The 14,382-nt window shown below is 33.5% G+C and overlaps 2 protein-coding genes across 3 annotated transcripts in view; one reads left to right on the top strand and one right to left on the bottom strand.

Annotated features, from left to right (window-relative positions):
- Positions 1-1,787: 1,787 nt before the first annotated feature.
- LOC129791215 (uncharacterized) lies at positions 1,788-8,437 on the top strand. The gene is made up of 8 exons (XM_055829284.1): positions 1,788-1,960; positions 2,033-2,192; positions 3,361-3,477; positions 3,938-4,087; positions 4,889-5,027; positions 7,818-7,866; positions 7,958-8,058; positions 8,178-8,437. Exons 1-8 carry the CDS (start codon positions 1,788-1,790, stop codon positions 8,435-8,437), a joined length of 1,149 nt encoding a protein of 382 aa, XP_055685259.1.
- A 2,358-nt stretch (positions 8,438-10,795) lies between these two features.
- LOC129789849 (hemicentin-2-like) overlaps positions 10,796-14,382 on the bottom strand; it is a 50,829-nt gene continuing 47,242 nt past the window's right edge. The window contains exons 19-20 of one of the 2 annotated variants that reach the window (XR_008750513.1): positions 11,556-12,839; positions 10,796-11,523 (exon numbers count right to left, since the gene is read on the bottom strand). Coding sequence is in view for 1 of the 2 variants with exons in the window: in XM_055826926.1 (XP_055682901.1) it covers positions 12,633-12,839 (207 nt within the window). In the remaining variant the exon portion in view is untranslated. Of the gene's footprint in view, positions 12,840-14,382 lie in introns of both variants that reach the window. The other variant, XM_055826926.1, reaches the window with a different exon arrangement.

Genomic DNA, 14,382 nt, shown 5'->3' with positions numbered 1-14,382 from the left:
AGATGTTTTATCTTTTCATTATGGGTATCAAAATAAATAGTCTCTTTTTCGGTGCATACCATCCTTTTTCCTACTAAAACTTTTAAGTTTTCTAAGCGCTTTATTATGTTTATTTTATGCTAATTGAAGAGGGAATAAAAAATGCAGATTAAGAGCTTTTAATAATTTATTTTTCATTTAATTGATAATTATTTTTGCTCGACAATGTAATTTAATCTGTCTTTAGGAATACCTTCAAATGTCCTTAAAAATAAAAGCACCTACACTCCTTTTTTCTCTTAAATTTTTAATGATTTAGAGATCTTTTTTCATTAATATTTAATCATTTTTTCCTCGTTATTTTAAATTTTAAAATTAAATTAGACTTAAAATTAGAAGAAAAATAATAAGAATGATTTCAAATGCAAAATAAAAATCAAGAAATCAAGGACAATAAAATGAACAAGAGAAGAACAAGAAAACAAAGAAGAAAAATCACAAAAGGGCCCTCTCGTACACAGGAAGGATTTCACACAGCAAAAGGACATTCATTGGCATAAATCCTTCAAGGTATATTGGGAATAAATCGCTGTGGTGATTGGGTGGGAAATTCAATTATTCTACCGTGTGTGTGGGGTTGGGGTTGTTTTATTCTTTAGCCCGGAAAATATTTCACACACATTGTTCCTGATATGTGACAATATGTCAGCTCGGATAATGGTCCAACAATTTCCTTTCGCTCTCGTACAGCAATTTGCAGCTGTCCACTTGTCCAACAATTTCCTCCTGGCCTGTCACCAATTCCGCCCTCATTGGCGCCTTGTGCCACCGGGGGTCCGTGTTCTGTTTTATAGGTACTACGTACAGTCGTGTCAGTGGGTCAGTAGTGTGCACCGCGCAAAGGTTGTGAAGAGTTTTTTTTTTGCAAAAAGCACGAGGTGTGTGCAAATGGTGATGCTTCCCGCCAAAATTTCTCAATCCTCGAAGGTCCCTTCAACCCTTAAGGGCTCCACCAGGGGGGTAGTGAAGCGCCTGCGATGGCGAAAAGCGTGGAAATTGACTGAGATGGTCAAGAAGGAGCAGAAGAAAGACGAAGCGAGAGACAACATTTTTATTCGCTACTGCGACAGTACTTCCATCCATGGTTTGCGATATTTATCGCATCGAGGATTACATTGGAGCGAGAGGTGAGGATCCACACATACCTACACCACCACCGCACATGTTAAGCGCCAATCTGATGGCCAAGTCCATGGGATTGACTCTCTCGCCAGAGTCTCTTCCTATTCGGAATCGATAAATCACCCTTTGGGGGGGGGATGGGTGAACTTTATTATTTTCTTTTCTCTCGCCTTCTCCGTGCAACATAATTTACCTCCGGAATCGATTTGCCACACCAGATGGGATGGGAATTGCGAGACTCTCTGTGTCCACATTCGACTTGTCTTATCGTTCACACGGACAATTGCAAAATGTCCCTTCTGCTGCACACTTTGCTTCCACGAGGAAGACAGCTCCTTCCTTCTCAATTCAGCGCATCTTCTCTCGGTGCTCTAAACTTTGAGAATTTATATACATAGCAAAGAGCTTTTATTTGGATTTATTTTTCTTTCAACATAAATTGTATATTCTTATAAATGGTTTGTTTCCTATGGGGAGAAAAATCCTTTTCAATTGATCAGGAGGTTTAAAAATTAATCATAATTTTTTTAAAGAAGTATAAATTAAAAGCTCATAGAAATGAAGCTTTTCCTTGGATAATTTAATTATTTTTCAGACTGGCTTGGGCCATCATAATTAGCATTGCGATGTACGGAGCAGTCAGCGTGTCTATCTTAATTTCTAATCGCTACCAAACCAGCCCCTTGTCCACTGTAGTTGAAAGCACGAATGTCCACGTGTATGAAATCCCATATCCAGCAATCTCAGTCTGCAACAGTCACCGGATAAATACACATAAAGTAAATCAAACAATGAAAAGGTAAAAGCTCTCGTTCTTTTTTTCCCGCAAAACGACACATTTACAGCAAAAGCTCCTTCTTCCCTCACACAGATTCCTACCGAATGCATCTAAAGAGGACATTGAGAGTTTCCGGTTGCTTCTCAATGCACTGGAAGTCCTCGATTTTGGTTCATTTGAAGAATTTGATTCACTTAAAGGGAGAAATTTGTCCGCACTCGAAGGACTCAACATCACCAAATTGATCATTGAGGTGAAAGCTTTCTGCGAAATTTCCTTTCTTTAATGTTCATGATTGAAGTGATTTTTTTTTAATTCTGGTGATTTTTGCAGTTGCGGTATACGTGTGAGGAGTTGTTTGAGAAATGTTGGTGGCAAAGCAATCAATTTTCTTGCTGTGAAAATTTCAAATTGGTACGAAATGAATTTATTTACTTTTTAAGTTTTAAGTTTTAATTAAAATTGAAGCTTTTTAATTTTTCTTAAAGAATTTTTTTGCATGTTTTTCATAGATTTATTTAATTTCTTTTATTCATCAGCAAAAGACAGAGTATGGTATTTGTTATTCATTCAATTCGGCTTCAAATGAGGAGACTTCTCATAACAATGTAAGTGTTTAAAAGAGCTTTAAAAGTATCCAAAATGATCCGAAAGTAAATTTTATTTTTCAATTATTTTCAACAATTTTTTACAAAGTTCTGGAATTTCTTCTTAAACTGAAAAAATTTTTTAAAATGATTAGAAAGAAAATTTGCAAAAGTTAATAATAATGACAAATTTTGAAAAGAAATGTAGGTAGTTTATAAGTTAAAAACAATATATTAAATGTTTGAAAAGAATCACTATATGTTGGAAAAGGAACGATAGATGTTAAAACAAACATTAAGTGTTCAAAAAGAAACATCAAACATTAAACGTTTTTAATTTAATTTTAATATTGATTTATATGATATAAAAAAATAATAAATAAAATATTAAAATAAATAAATAAATAAAATAATAATTTTTATAATACTATAAAAATTAAATATTAATATTAAAAAACAACATCAAATGTTAGAAGATAAATATTTCAAAAACTTTTAAATTTTTAAATCGTTTTTAATCAATTTTTAATGTGTCTTTGAAATTAGAAATAAAGGGAATAAGATTTTATAAAAAAAAACTCCTCAAATAGATTTGTGGCTGTGCCTCTGATGTTGTACTCTCTTCAGATCTGCGAGTTTAGTCGTCTCTAGGCATTAGGTATGAAGAGGCTTTCAATCTGAATCTTCATAATTTCTTCAGATTCTTTAACTGTCCAAAACTCATTTTCAAAAGCTTTTTGATTGTTAAAAAAAAATATATTTAAATTTAGGAGATAACAAATAAGATGAAGTATTAATCACGTTTCACTCATTTTGATTTTATCTGCACATCAGTCTGAAGAAACAACCCTTTGGAGATCAACGAGCTTTGGCGAATGGAGTGGCTTTAGGGGTCTTCTCCACGTCCATCCAGCCCTTGTACGTCGCTACACCTACCCCTCAGGAGTCCTGGTAAGTCCAAATTCCCCCCAAAATACTTCAAATTTGGGGAGATTTTTTAATCCCAAATCTCACGCATTGAAATCAATTACAATAATGGTTTGAAGTGGTGTTCTTACACATGAAAGCTCTGAATAATAAATGGGATTAATATTAAAATCCATAAACCAAAATTGTCACAAAACCGCTTTGTGGTTTTTAGCAAATTAAACTCCCATCGATATGGATTAAAAGTGAATTTGCATAATTAATTTGGTGGACGTATCATGTGGGGAATTCTTCTCAAATTCAAATAAAATTTTAATGTTATTCGCATTGTGTTTAAGTTTAAAACTAAATATATTTTAGTTTTGGAATTTTCAATTGTTAGGAGCTTTTGTGGGGGCTTTTTGGTGGATTTTTGGGAGCTTTTGAGAACAAATAAGGGTGGAGAGCACTTAATTAATGCCCTTTACTGACCCCTTTCAATAAGGCAATTGTCCATCATCCGTACGAGTGGCCACAGCAGGCAAAGTTTATACCTGTGGCAACGAGTATCTCTATTGGCATTCAGCCCACGGCATTTTATGCATCATCTGACGTAAGAAGATTAACATCCACAGAGCGTCAATGTATCTACAAAGTGAGTATCCCCCATTGGACACTTCCGATATAGAGTTTCTGTCCACCTACTACCTACTAAATACTTACAATGACTAGCACATATAGTGAGTATAGTACTTATAAGGGTGGGTCTTAACTTCCCTAATACCACACACACAGTGTGAGAGAGCAACCCCCCTCTCTAGGAGAGCTTTATATTTGACTTTGTGTGAAGAAAAATAGCTCCAGGGGAGTTGAGGGAAGAATTGCACTTCTTGCACTTCTTCTGCAGCTGATTGCCAATGAAGGTATATAGTAGGAGCACAAACATATAGTGCGAATTCAAGCGAGATAAGCCCCGTGGTGATGCCACAACACAAGGAATGCTGCTCCTTCTATTTGTGGGAATGAAGGATTTTAGAGAGATATGTATTTAAAATTTTACAGCTGAAGAATGTTGTTTTGTTGTTTTTCCTTTGCGAAAAAGGGTGGATTTTCACTTTGTGTGTGTGCAAGAGTTCCCGCGAATGAACTTTCCCTGCAAGTTCATCAAAGGGATTAAGGATAATTCAGGGAGTTTTGTATACTACATAGTTACCAAGTTTGTGTGATCAGTGTGGTTTTAAAAGGAACTTCCTCCTTGTTGCAAGATTAAGAGCCCTCAAGGGCCTTAATTTAGGATTTGTTTCAGTGTTCTGACAATGCTTTTGAATTAATTTTTGAACTTTTTTTTTAAGAATATTTTTCAAAAAAATCAAAGCTTCAAATCAATTTAAGCTCTTTCTTAATACATAATAAAGCGCTCAAATCAAATTTTCAAATTTTTCCTTGATTTTTTAAGGAGGAAATCTCATCGCACGCAGAGGAAGTTATGAATTTGGAAGGACTTCCGTACTTGCGTGCCAACTGCATGGCTGAATGTCGTCAGCGTGCGATGATGCACTACTGCAACTGCACTCTGGACTTCTTCTATCCCTCCAGTAAGTGTGGCACAAGCCCTCCCATTGCGAAAAGATCCCCCATCGTGAACCCCCCCCTCATCCAATCCAACCCCACCCCCAACCCTCGAAAAGCTCGCCAATCAATGCAACGCCTGAGGTCCTGGCGGGATGAATTATTGAGTGGTGTGCATTGACAAGTCAGTGGGTGGCTAGCCATTCAATCCTCGTCACTCAGCTATGCAGTGACAAATTGACTGGAACCTTTAACAAGGCATTTCATCCACCCACTCTCATCTACCTGTGGACCCCTTTCCCACCTCAACCCTACCTTCCCCCATAGCTCTAGAGGCTATTCTCTCGCCCACTCATATGGCTCTTTAAATAACATTCCAGGTGTTTACGCGCCCTGTAGCATTAGCGGTCTCATGTGCCTAAATCGATACAACGGTAATTGCGTGTGTGAGACTCACTGACAACAAAATGCATCATTAGAAAATTAATTTATCACCAAACTAATATTCAATCTGACTCATTTCCATACACAACACCAATCAATTTTCCATATTATGTTCATATAATGCATACATGCTGACCCCACTCTACGGGGGAAAGTCTGAGGTTTTCAATTTGTTTTAAAGAATTTCAGACATGTTAAAATTTTTAATAAAATTACTCAATGATAGGTACTCAATAATGTAAATTTTAAATTATCCAGAGATTAAGTTTTTCGAATTTAACTATGGGGCAGGTCACCGACCCCAAAAAATTGTTCGCAAAAGAATCAAATTCTTTCGGTCAAAAGAGCTTTAATTGACTCCTTAATACTCCCTAAGAAGTCTTTTATCCATTTTAGAACAGAAAAATAAATGTTAGATGAATTTTTTGATGATTTTTCCAATGATTTTCTGAGGTTAGAATCTCCTAGAGAGAAACAAAGATTTTGTTAAAGTGAAGAGAAAACTGAAAAATTTGACCGTTATACCAATTTTTGAATTCCTTCTTCTTACATTTTGTGAATAACATTTTTTCTTGGACGGATTGACCTGAAATTTTGACACAATATTCTCAGATAATCAAGGAACTTATTTCCAAAAAATCATTCCTAAATCTCTAAGAATTAGGGCGTATTAGCTCGAAATATATCTCTGGGGTCAGTGACCTACTCCTCATGGCAATGCGAGGATTAATCTGAAAATGCGTTTTTTTAAATAATTTTTTGTAAAATATTATATCGAAATTTTGCTTGGAAAATCAATTCCCAACAATAAAATATCACACAAAAAATTCTAAAATTCTTCTTTTAACCCAGGGGGTAGACAAAGCCCTTTTTTACTCGAACACAGCAAATAATGGCGGACGGTTTGCAGAGAAATTAAAGGAAGAAAATGACGTCACTTTATTTCCAAAAAGTGCATCAAAATTTTTAAAATCAGTTTTAGTGCATTAATCTTCGTGAGACACCCCTCAAAAGCTATCAATCGATAGAATATTAAATTATCTATCCAGTGGTGGTGGATTTTTTCAGATTGAAGCATTTTCCTGGGTGTCTCAGCGAGTGAGCAGTGAATTCCTATGGAAATAGAGTCTTTGTCTACCCCCTGTTTTAACCAAATTTATATAAATTTTAAGAAAAAAAAATGTTATGTTAATTTTATGAGCTTAAGTCAACAAAGAGACTTGCAGAGCGTTAATGTAACGTGTACCTAATGTTAGAAGTAAAAGTTTCCGATCATTTTCTTGAATATTCCGAATAATTGCAACCCTTGAAATCTTGGAATTTCGTACTGAAATTTCAAGATTTCAAGCGGATTTCAAGAGTTTGTTGGTCGCTGAATAAGGCCCAATATTTGAATATTTTTTAAATTTAGAATTAAGACAAGTATTTAAGGGAACGTGGTCCAATTCTGACCTCCTTCGACCTTTTTCAATCCGCTATTTCTTAAAATTAATAAAACTTTAAAAGTAGAAAGTTATGGGAGTAAAAAGAGCATTAAATGAGCTTTAAAATGGTACCAAATTTTAGAATATTGTTTTTTATTTTATACCAATTTTTCTCATTCTGCGCGGACTTTTGGAAGTCGGAATTAGGCCACGTTCCCATACCCATATTTTTTGCTAATATTTGTTCCTATATTTTCAACGAATTTCGCACATTTTACGCAATTCAATCTTATTTTGTACCTCTAAATCCCTTCTTGATTGCTTTTAGTGAATTCTTACTTAATTTATTAAAAGATTTTGTTGCTCTTTATCTAACTTTGCGTAATTTTGTTGCATTTTTGAGATCTTTAAAAAATATTTAAATTAAATATTAGTTTGATAAATTCGTACTCTGAACCATCTCACCCAAAAGCTCCCGTAATTTGGGGACAGAATGTGAATAAATTAGTGCTTTAGTTAGTTAGTTAGTCAGTTACTTTTAATACTCTATAGAAGCGTACTTATGTGTGTGAGTGTTTGAGTGTGAAAAGAGGAAAATGATAGTGATGGGAAATGATGAGGAGGCATCAAACAAACCCAACTTAAACAATTTGGTAGTCAAGTGTAAAATTTATGCTGTGGTTTACTTTTAATTTGTTATCATTCCATTTTAATTACACGCCACCCGCCATACCAACAGATATTTTCAATTACGAGAAGCCGCCAATTGAAAATGAGTATTTCGATGTAAATGAGGAGGGACTAATGTGCCCATGCTTGCCAGGTTTAATCATTTTCACGCCAAGGCGAATATTTATCACACCGCGATTCCCTCTTTTGCAAACTTTCTCACATCCTTCTTCTTCTTCATGCTTCCTCCATGGTTTTGCCATCTGGCCTGATGTGCAGAATGCTCCCGGATTGACTACAGCATTGAGGTGTTTGAGATTCTGGGCATGTGAGTGTCGCCTCGCTCTGTGTGTACGATGTGAAATGTAGGTCGATGGTATGTGTTGCACATACTAAAAGCTTGAACTTTCACATTGCAGGGACGCCAGCAATAATTCAGTAGCACTGGATATTCATTTCAAGTCATCAACCATGCTGAGGTACAGGACGGACCTAACATTCGGATGGTTGGATTTAATGGGTGAGTTTGCACCACTTATTTATTGATCGATGGCCCGTGAAGAGTGTTGCCAAAGTGTGGTGGTTGGACCCAACAAAACAATATCCTTTCCATCTCTTCCCACACAATATGGGTTGCAGTTGCATTCGGCGGGATTGCCGGTCTCTTTCTCGGCTGTTCGCTGCTTAGTGGTGCAGAATTAGTTTATTATCTTACAATTGGCTTATTTTGGCACAACACCAACCCCCCGCAGCACAGTCGCCCGTCCAAAAGTACCCCGAGGACCCGGCACAGAATTAATACAATTTCCCATGGAATTGAACATGTCCAGCACCAATGGAGGCTGGCCAAGGGGAACATACCCAAGGAGCACGCCGGCGACTCTAGCCATTTTGGATAACCATACACCTATCCATATGGTGTCAACTCACGGAGTGTGCCACGACTGAAGTACAATTTCTAATATTTTGAAGAATTAAAAATATTTGGCAATTTTTTTTGATTAGTTTTAGATAATATATGATGGATCAGATGTATTCAGATTAAAATAATTGTAAATTATCTAAAATTAACAAAATCAGTCGTGATCAGTCTGCTCCACGCCTCAATTTTGGTGCCAACACAGAGTCAGAGTCGTGGCTACGCGTGAATTTTGGGTCCAACAAAAATCGGAGTTTATGCCTCAATTTTGGTACCAACACAGAGTCGTGGCTACGCGTGAATTTTGGATCCAAAAAATTTAGAGATTACGGCTCAACGTTGGTTCCAAAATACAGGCGTGGCACGCGTGAATTTTGGTTTTAAAATATCAGAACACGTGGTTTTATAATAATCATAAAATATTCAAATCATTTTCAGAGTATTAATCCATAATTAATATTTTATTGATAGTTTTCTAAATTTATGTTAAAATTTAATCAAATTATGAATTTATGATGTGTTTTAAAATAATTTTTTTATCTTAACCTATTCTTGGATGTATCCGGGAAGATGTTCTCCGGACAAGCTACGGACTGTAAACAATCCGAAATCTTTGATAAATTACAATTTTTCGCAAAAGATAGACAAAAGAAATCATTGAAACATATTTTAAGGATTAAATTGAGTATCATTGAACATAATTTTATGCTCTTTTTGGTACCAAAATCGCTATTTATTAGGATTTTCTTGAAATTAAATAATTTTGGAAGGATTGTTTATGTGATTCTGTCATTTTTTGGGTATGACCACCCTATTTTTAGAAAACATGATTCAAAATTTAACTAAAAAGCCACCCAAATAATATAAAGAATTATTAGTTTAAAGGAAATATAAAAACTATTCTTTTAATACCAACATAAAAACACTATCGCATTTCGCAAAAATGTCATTATTAATTTAATGAATTTAATATAATCATTTGATTTGAATAATTATAAAGTTTCCTAATATTAGGTACAAATATTTTTAATTATTTTTACCTACATAAGATTTAGTTAGCAAATGGGTCCGGTAATAAAAACTAGATATCTACCTGATTGTTCTTAGAATTCCATTGAAAAAGTTTTAAAACATGTAATTCTTTTACAATATGAGAGATACTTCTTGGACTTTTCGAAGAATTAGCAATTAGCATTAGCATATTTTTCGAGGGAACAATAATGCAGCTCAAAGAAAAGACCTCCCAATTTCAGGTAGATTTTTAATAATTCTGATTTTTTTTTCAATTATCATTTTTAATGCTGAATACAAGATGTGTTTCCCAATGATTTCTTAGAGCAAATGCGTCAGCAACATAAAAAATGCTCTTATGTGCTGAAGAAAATTGTACTGAAATGCAAAGCTTTTTCATGTATTCGACGAATGGTTGTCCTTTTGAGGTTATTTTCAGCTACACGTGGCATGGATATTTTATAAAAGTTTATTTATTGAAAACTAAAGCGATTTATGCCATTTTAATAATGTTTCTAGCATAAGAAACATAATGCAATGTTGTATTAAATAAGCATAATGATGTGGGTATAATTTGAATTTTTTTAATTGTCTAATTTTTCAAAGAAATATTAATTTTTATGAAATGAGAAGGTCATTTATGACTCTTCTAATCTATATCCTATCTGAAAATCAATCTCGCATATGTTTTTCACGCGTGAAAACGCGTGAATTTTTCTTTGTGAATATTATTGCCAAGACGAGGTATTTTTGCCAAAGTACATCTCCATGAAATTTGGCCATTTGCCTCCCGGTGAGGCAAAATAGAAAAGGGAACACTATTGTAAAAGGAGAGCATTAGGTAGAGAAAATAATGTGTTTGAGAGAAAGAAAGATAAGTGAGAGGGAAAGAGAAAAAAAATGTCAAAAATTTTGCCTACATGTAGGAGTTTTTTCAGTCGTGGCAGAGGCTGTTTCCAGACACCATACGGATATCCCTATGGTATTCCCTAATTTAGGCGTAAAATTTTACCTGCTATGGAGCCACGACCCGATTTTGGGTACCAAATTTTTCCCAATACCATCATATATGGTGCACCATACGGTGCCTGAGCGGGAATCCCGCGCGGAATACATTTTGGCCGAAATGGAATACGGCCGGGAACCGCCGTGCTCTTTGGGATGTTTATCGTCGAAGCAAAGCACATTCACAGGCTCTCCACCAACAACAAGTAAATTCTCACAAGCATTTTTCTCCTTTTTTTAATTCCATTTTCCTTCCTTTCTTCTTTTTTAATATTAAAAAACATTTTCCAGCAGAAGAGAAAAATCCAAATAAAAAGCTTAATTTGATTTTTTCCTCCTTTTTAATCGTGGTTACAGAAATTTAATTCTTTTTTTTATAATCTATTTGTTTTATAAGAATTCCTTTATACAGTTTTTCATTCTTTTCATTTTTTTTTAAATTTTGGATTCAAAGGATCAAATACCTAGACAAGGAAGCATTCGGGTTAAAATATCTGTTGTTTTTCTTAATTATAATAAAGCTATCACAACATCTTTTTCGAGATGATAAATTTTTTTAAATTAAATTTTGCGCGTGATATTTTAAAAAGATATGTTTTTTTTTTACAATGTGATATTTTTTTTTTTACTTTGAAAAGAATGTTTTTTTGACAAATAATGTTTTTATTTGTTTTTTTGGGTTGTTTGGAAAATTTGTTTAAGTAGGTATCTTAAAATTTTAAAAGTTTAAAAATTGTTTAAAAATAAACTTCCAGCCGCTGAGGAAGGCCCGGATAAGGGATGAAAGCTTTGGAAAGTACGTCTTTCTTTTGGACGAAATTTTCTTCCCTGGCAACGACCGGAAAAGCAGGGAAAATTTAAAAATTGTTTTTCTTAAAAATATTTTTTTTTGGCTGGATTTGACTGAACTGGTCTTCTTTTCAAACGTAATAAAAATAGATTTTTCTTTTAAATAAATTAAGTTTGAACACAGTTTTTTTCTTTTAAAGGTAATTTCCTACAATAAAAATCTATGATAATCTAAAAAAATCCTTTTATTAAAAAAAAAACCTAATAACTTTTCTATTTTAAATTAATAAAACAATTCCTTTCAAACTTTTCAAAACGTAATTTGATACCAACAATAAAAGTTCAGAAGATCAAAGGATTTTCTTTCCAACTTTGCAGACTTATTTCGTAATGATTTTTTAAAGTATTGATTGGCAGTGTTTTAACTTTAATTATCTTTATTAATTTTCCAAACAACCATTTAACCAAATAAATAAATTAAAAAGAAACCACCATTTGGGGTAAATTGGATAACTTTCTCACTTAAAGCTTTTCCCTTCTTTTAGCCGTCATTTATTCGTTTTAATCTTTTACATTTTTCCTGTTGAAAAAATATTTTAAAGCATTCTAATCAGTAAATAAAGCAAAATGTAATTTTTACTTGATGAAATTTTAATTAAAAAACGCCCTGAATAACCCGGTTTGACGGTATTTCCGTTGAATTTTCATTATTTTGGCGTTGTGGTATCTCATCTGGAAAAAACACTATATAGAAACTCCAATCAATTAATATCATTAACTAGATATTTCCCTTGTGCTCCTTATTTTCACCTCTCCCCTTTTCAGCCCACTTAATTAATGCCTTTTGATGATTTACATGGCAATATGTTTTCATTTTCTTCTCTCTCACATCAGCCGATTTTATACATATGTGTTTGATACGAACTCGCCTAAAATCTTTTACAATTCTTCATTTTAAATGCTATTTTACAGCTCTTTCTCTCACTTTTCAAAGAAGGTACAAATAGTCACTTTCTGTGCTTGTAGCACTTGTTTCACTGTTGTGTCATTTAATACAAAACTAATTGTATATATAAATACCTAAGAATTATCTATTTTTTCCTCCATAAAATCTATAATATAATCATTGTCTTATGATTTTTAGTTTTTCTCTTTTAGTTGCTGCGCGATTTTTTCTCTTCGAAATTTCTTCTTTTGATTTATCCACCAGAAAACATTCTCAATGAATAAAATTTTCATTGTTGCAACAGCACTACAAAGAGTATCAGGTTTTTATATATCTCTCTCGTTATATGCATAAAATTCCTCCATCCCCCATGCGGAGCTTTTTTTTCCCACATTCAGGGAATGGAGGTATTCCGCAAAAGTTTTCAGACACAACTTTCGGGTACTCGTGTCGCCATCAGCATAGTTTTAATTGCATGCACATTTATATCCAATTCACCATTTGGCACAATGTCGTGTTGATGCTGCAAATAATTGCTATTTGTCGGGGCAATCAATTGGAAGTCCGCCGAAGATAGGGGCTTCAGCAGGAGATCCTTCGGACGATTGTCGTGTTTGGTGAATTGCTCGCTCTGTAAAAGAGTTGGGCAAAAAAATAGGTTGCAGTTTCAATTAAAAAAATTATTCTCACCGAAACTTTATGCTAATTTACATGTTAAAATATGGAGATTTGTGGAGAAAAAAATTAAGGATTTTCGTCTATTTAAAAGGTTTTAAAATGCTTAATAATCGTTAAAGCTCATAAGCGAGCTTTTTTTTTTATTAAACTTTGTATTAATTGTCAACGATGTTTTGATCTCGATAGAATCTTCTTTAAGGCGATAAATTGTAAAAATTGGACAAATTTTTTTTATAAAAAAATAAACGGAGACAATGAACCTTAATTATTTTAGCCAGTTTAGGCTTAAAAACCTTAGTAATATTTTTCTAAATTTCTATTCTATAAAAATTTAAAATTTCAGCAATATTTGAGCACAACACGGGGTGTTTATCTGACGAATATTTTGGTTTTTTAAGCGAATTATTCGAATATTTCCGAAGATTTGAATATTTGACCTCACATGGACATCTTTTACTAACAACCAAACAACTCAAAACCGAAAATAAATCCGAAAACGCATTTTTGGGGTTCAATTTACTACTTTTTAGCATTAATTTACTACTTTTCGGTTTAAATTTACTCTTCTTTTAGACTTTAATAATTTTTTTTTTTAAAAGTTTTGTTGCTCAAGCTGTGCTGTTTTGGGACTGAAAACCAAATATTTATCGGCTTGAATTTAGTCTTTTTTTGTTGAGTTTACTACTTTAAGAATTTAGAATTCTTTGGCTTGAATTTACTATTTTGCGCTTTGATTTAAGTCTTTTTATGTTTGAATTTAACATTTTTAGGCTTAGACTTACACATATTTGAATTTTCTTGGCGAATATTTCCGAAGATCCGAATAATTTCGTTCAGACAAAACCCCCTTGGATCTCAACTTTCAAGTAAATAAAGATATTCAATTATTCCAAAAAATGAACCGAAAGTAGCTCAATTTCAATCAGAATCTTCAAAAAGTTAAATCATTTCCTTTAAGACTTGTGGTTTACCCAACACTTGGTTTCAAAATGTTCCTTAAATTGTGTGAATGCTTCAATGAAATCACCCCGATTTTCTCAAACAATTCTTCCTGGAAACAGGATTGAAAATATGTTGAAAGGGTTGAAAGGGAGACACTTTAAGCTCATTGAAGATTAAGGACTTAAATCATTAAAACCACAAAGCCAAAAATGAATTATAGACTTCTTAATGAAGAGCTTCCTTGAAATTTTCTACATTTATAAGATTTCTTTGGAGCTTTTATTATATTCTTCTTAGAACTCTGTGGGCGATTGAGGTGAATTTGGGTCATGTAGAAAGCTCTAAAAATCACATTTTTCCTATGAAACTGTTCTGTTTAGAAAGCTTTCTTATTTTTTACGGCAGACAGAATGTTTGAAAATTCATTAGAAAATTGACCAATAGCACCCTAGTCCCCCATATAAAGCCCTACTCTATCCTTAAAAAGCATTTAGAGATTCCATGAATTGAGAGGGAAGGTAAAATCCTTTACAAATCCAGCACTACAGTGATTT

The sequence above is a fragment of the Lutzomyia longipalpis genome, chromosome 2 (genome assembly GCF_024334085.1).
Source record: "Lutzomyia longipalpis isolate SR_M1_2022 chromosome 2, ASM2433408v1".
NCBI lineage: Eukaryota > Metazoa > Arthropoda > Insecta > Diptera > Psychodidae > Lutzomyia > Lutzomyia longipalpis.
Note: the sequence above shows the minus strand (reverse complement) of the source record. Positions and strands in the feature narration are given on the sequence as shown.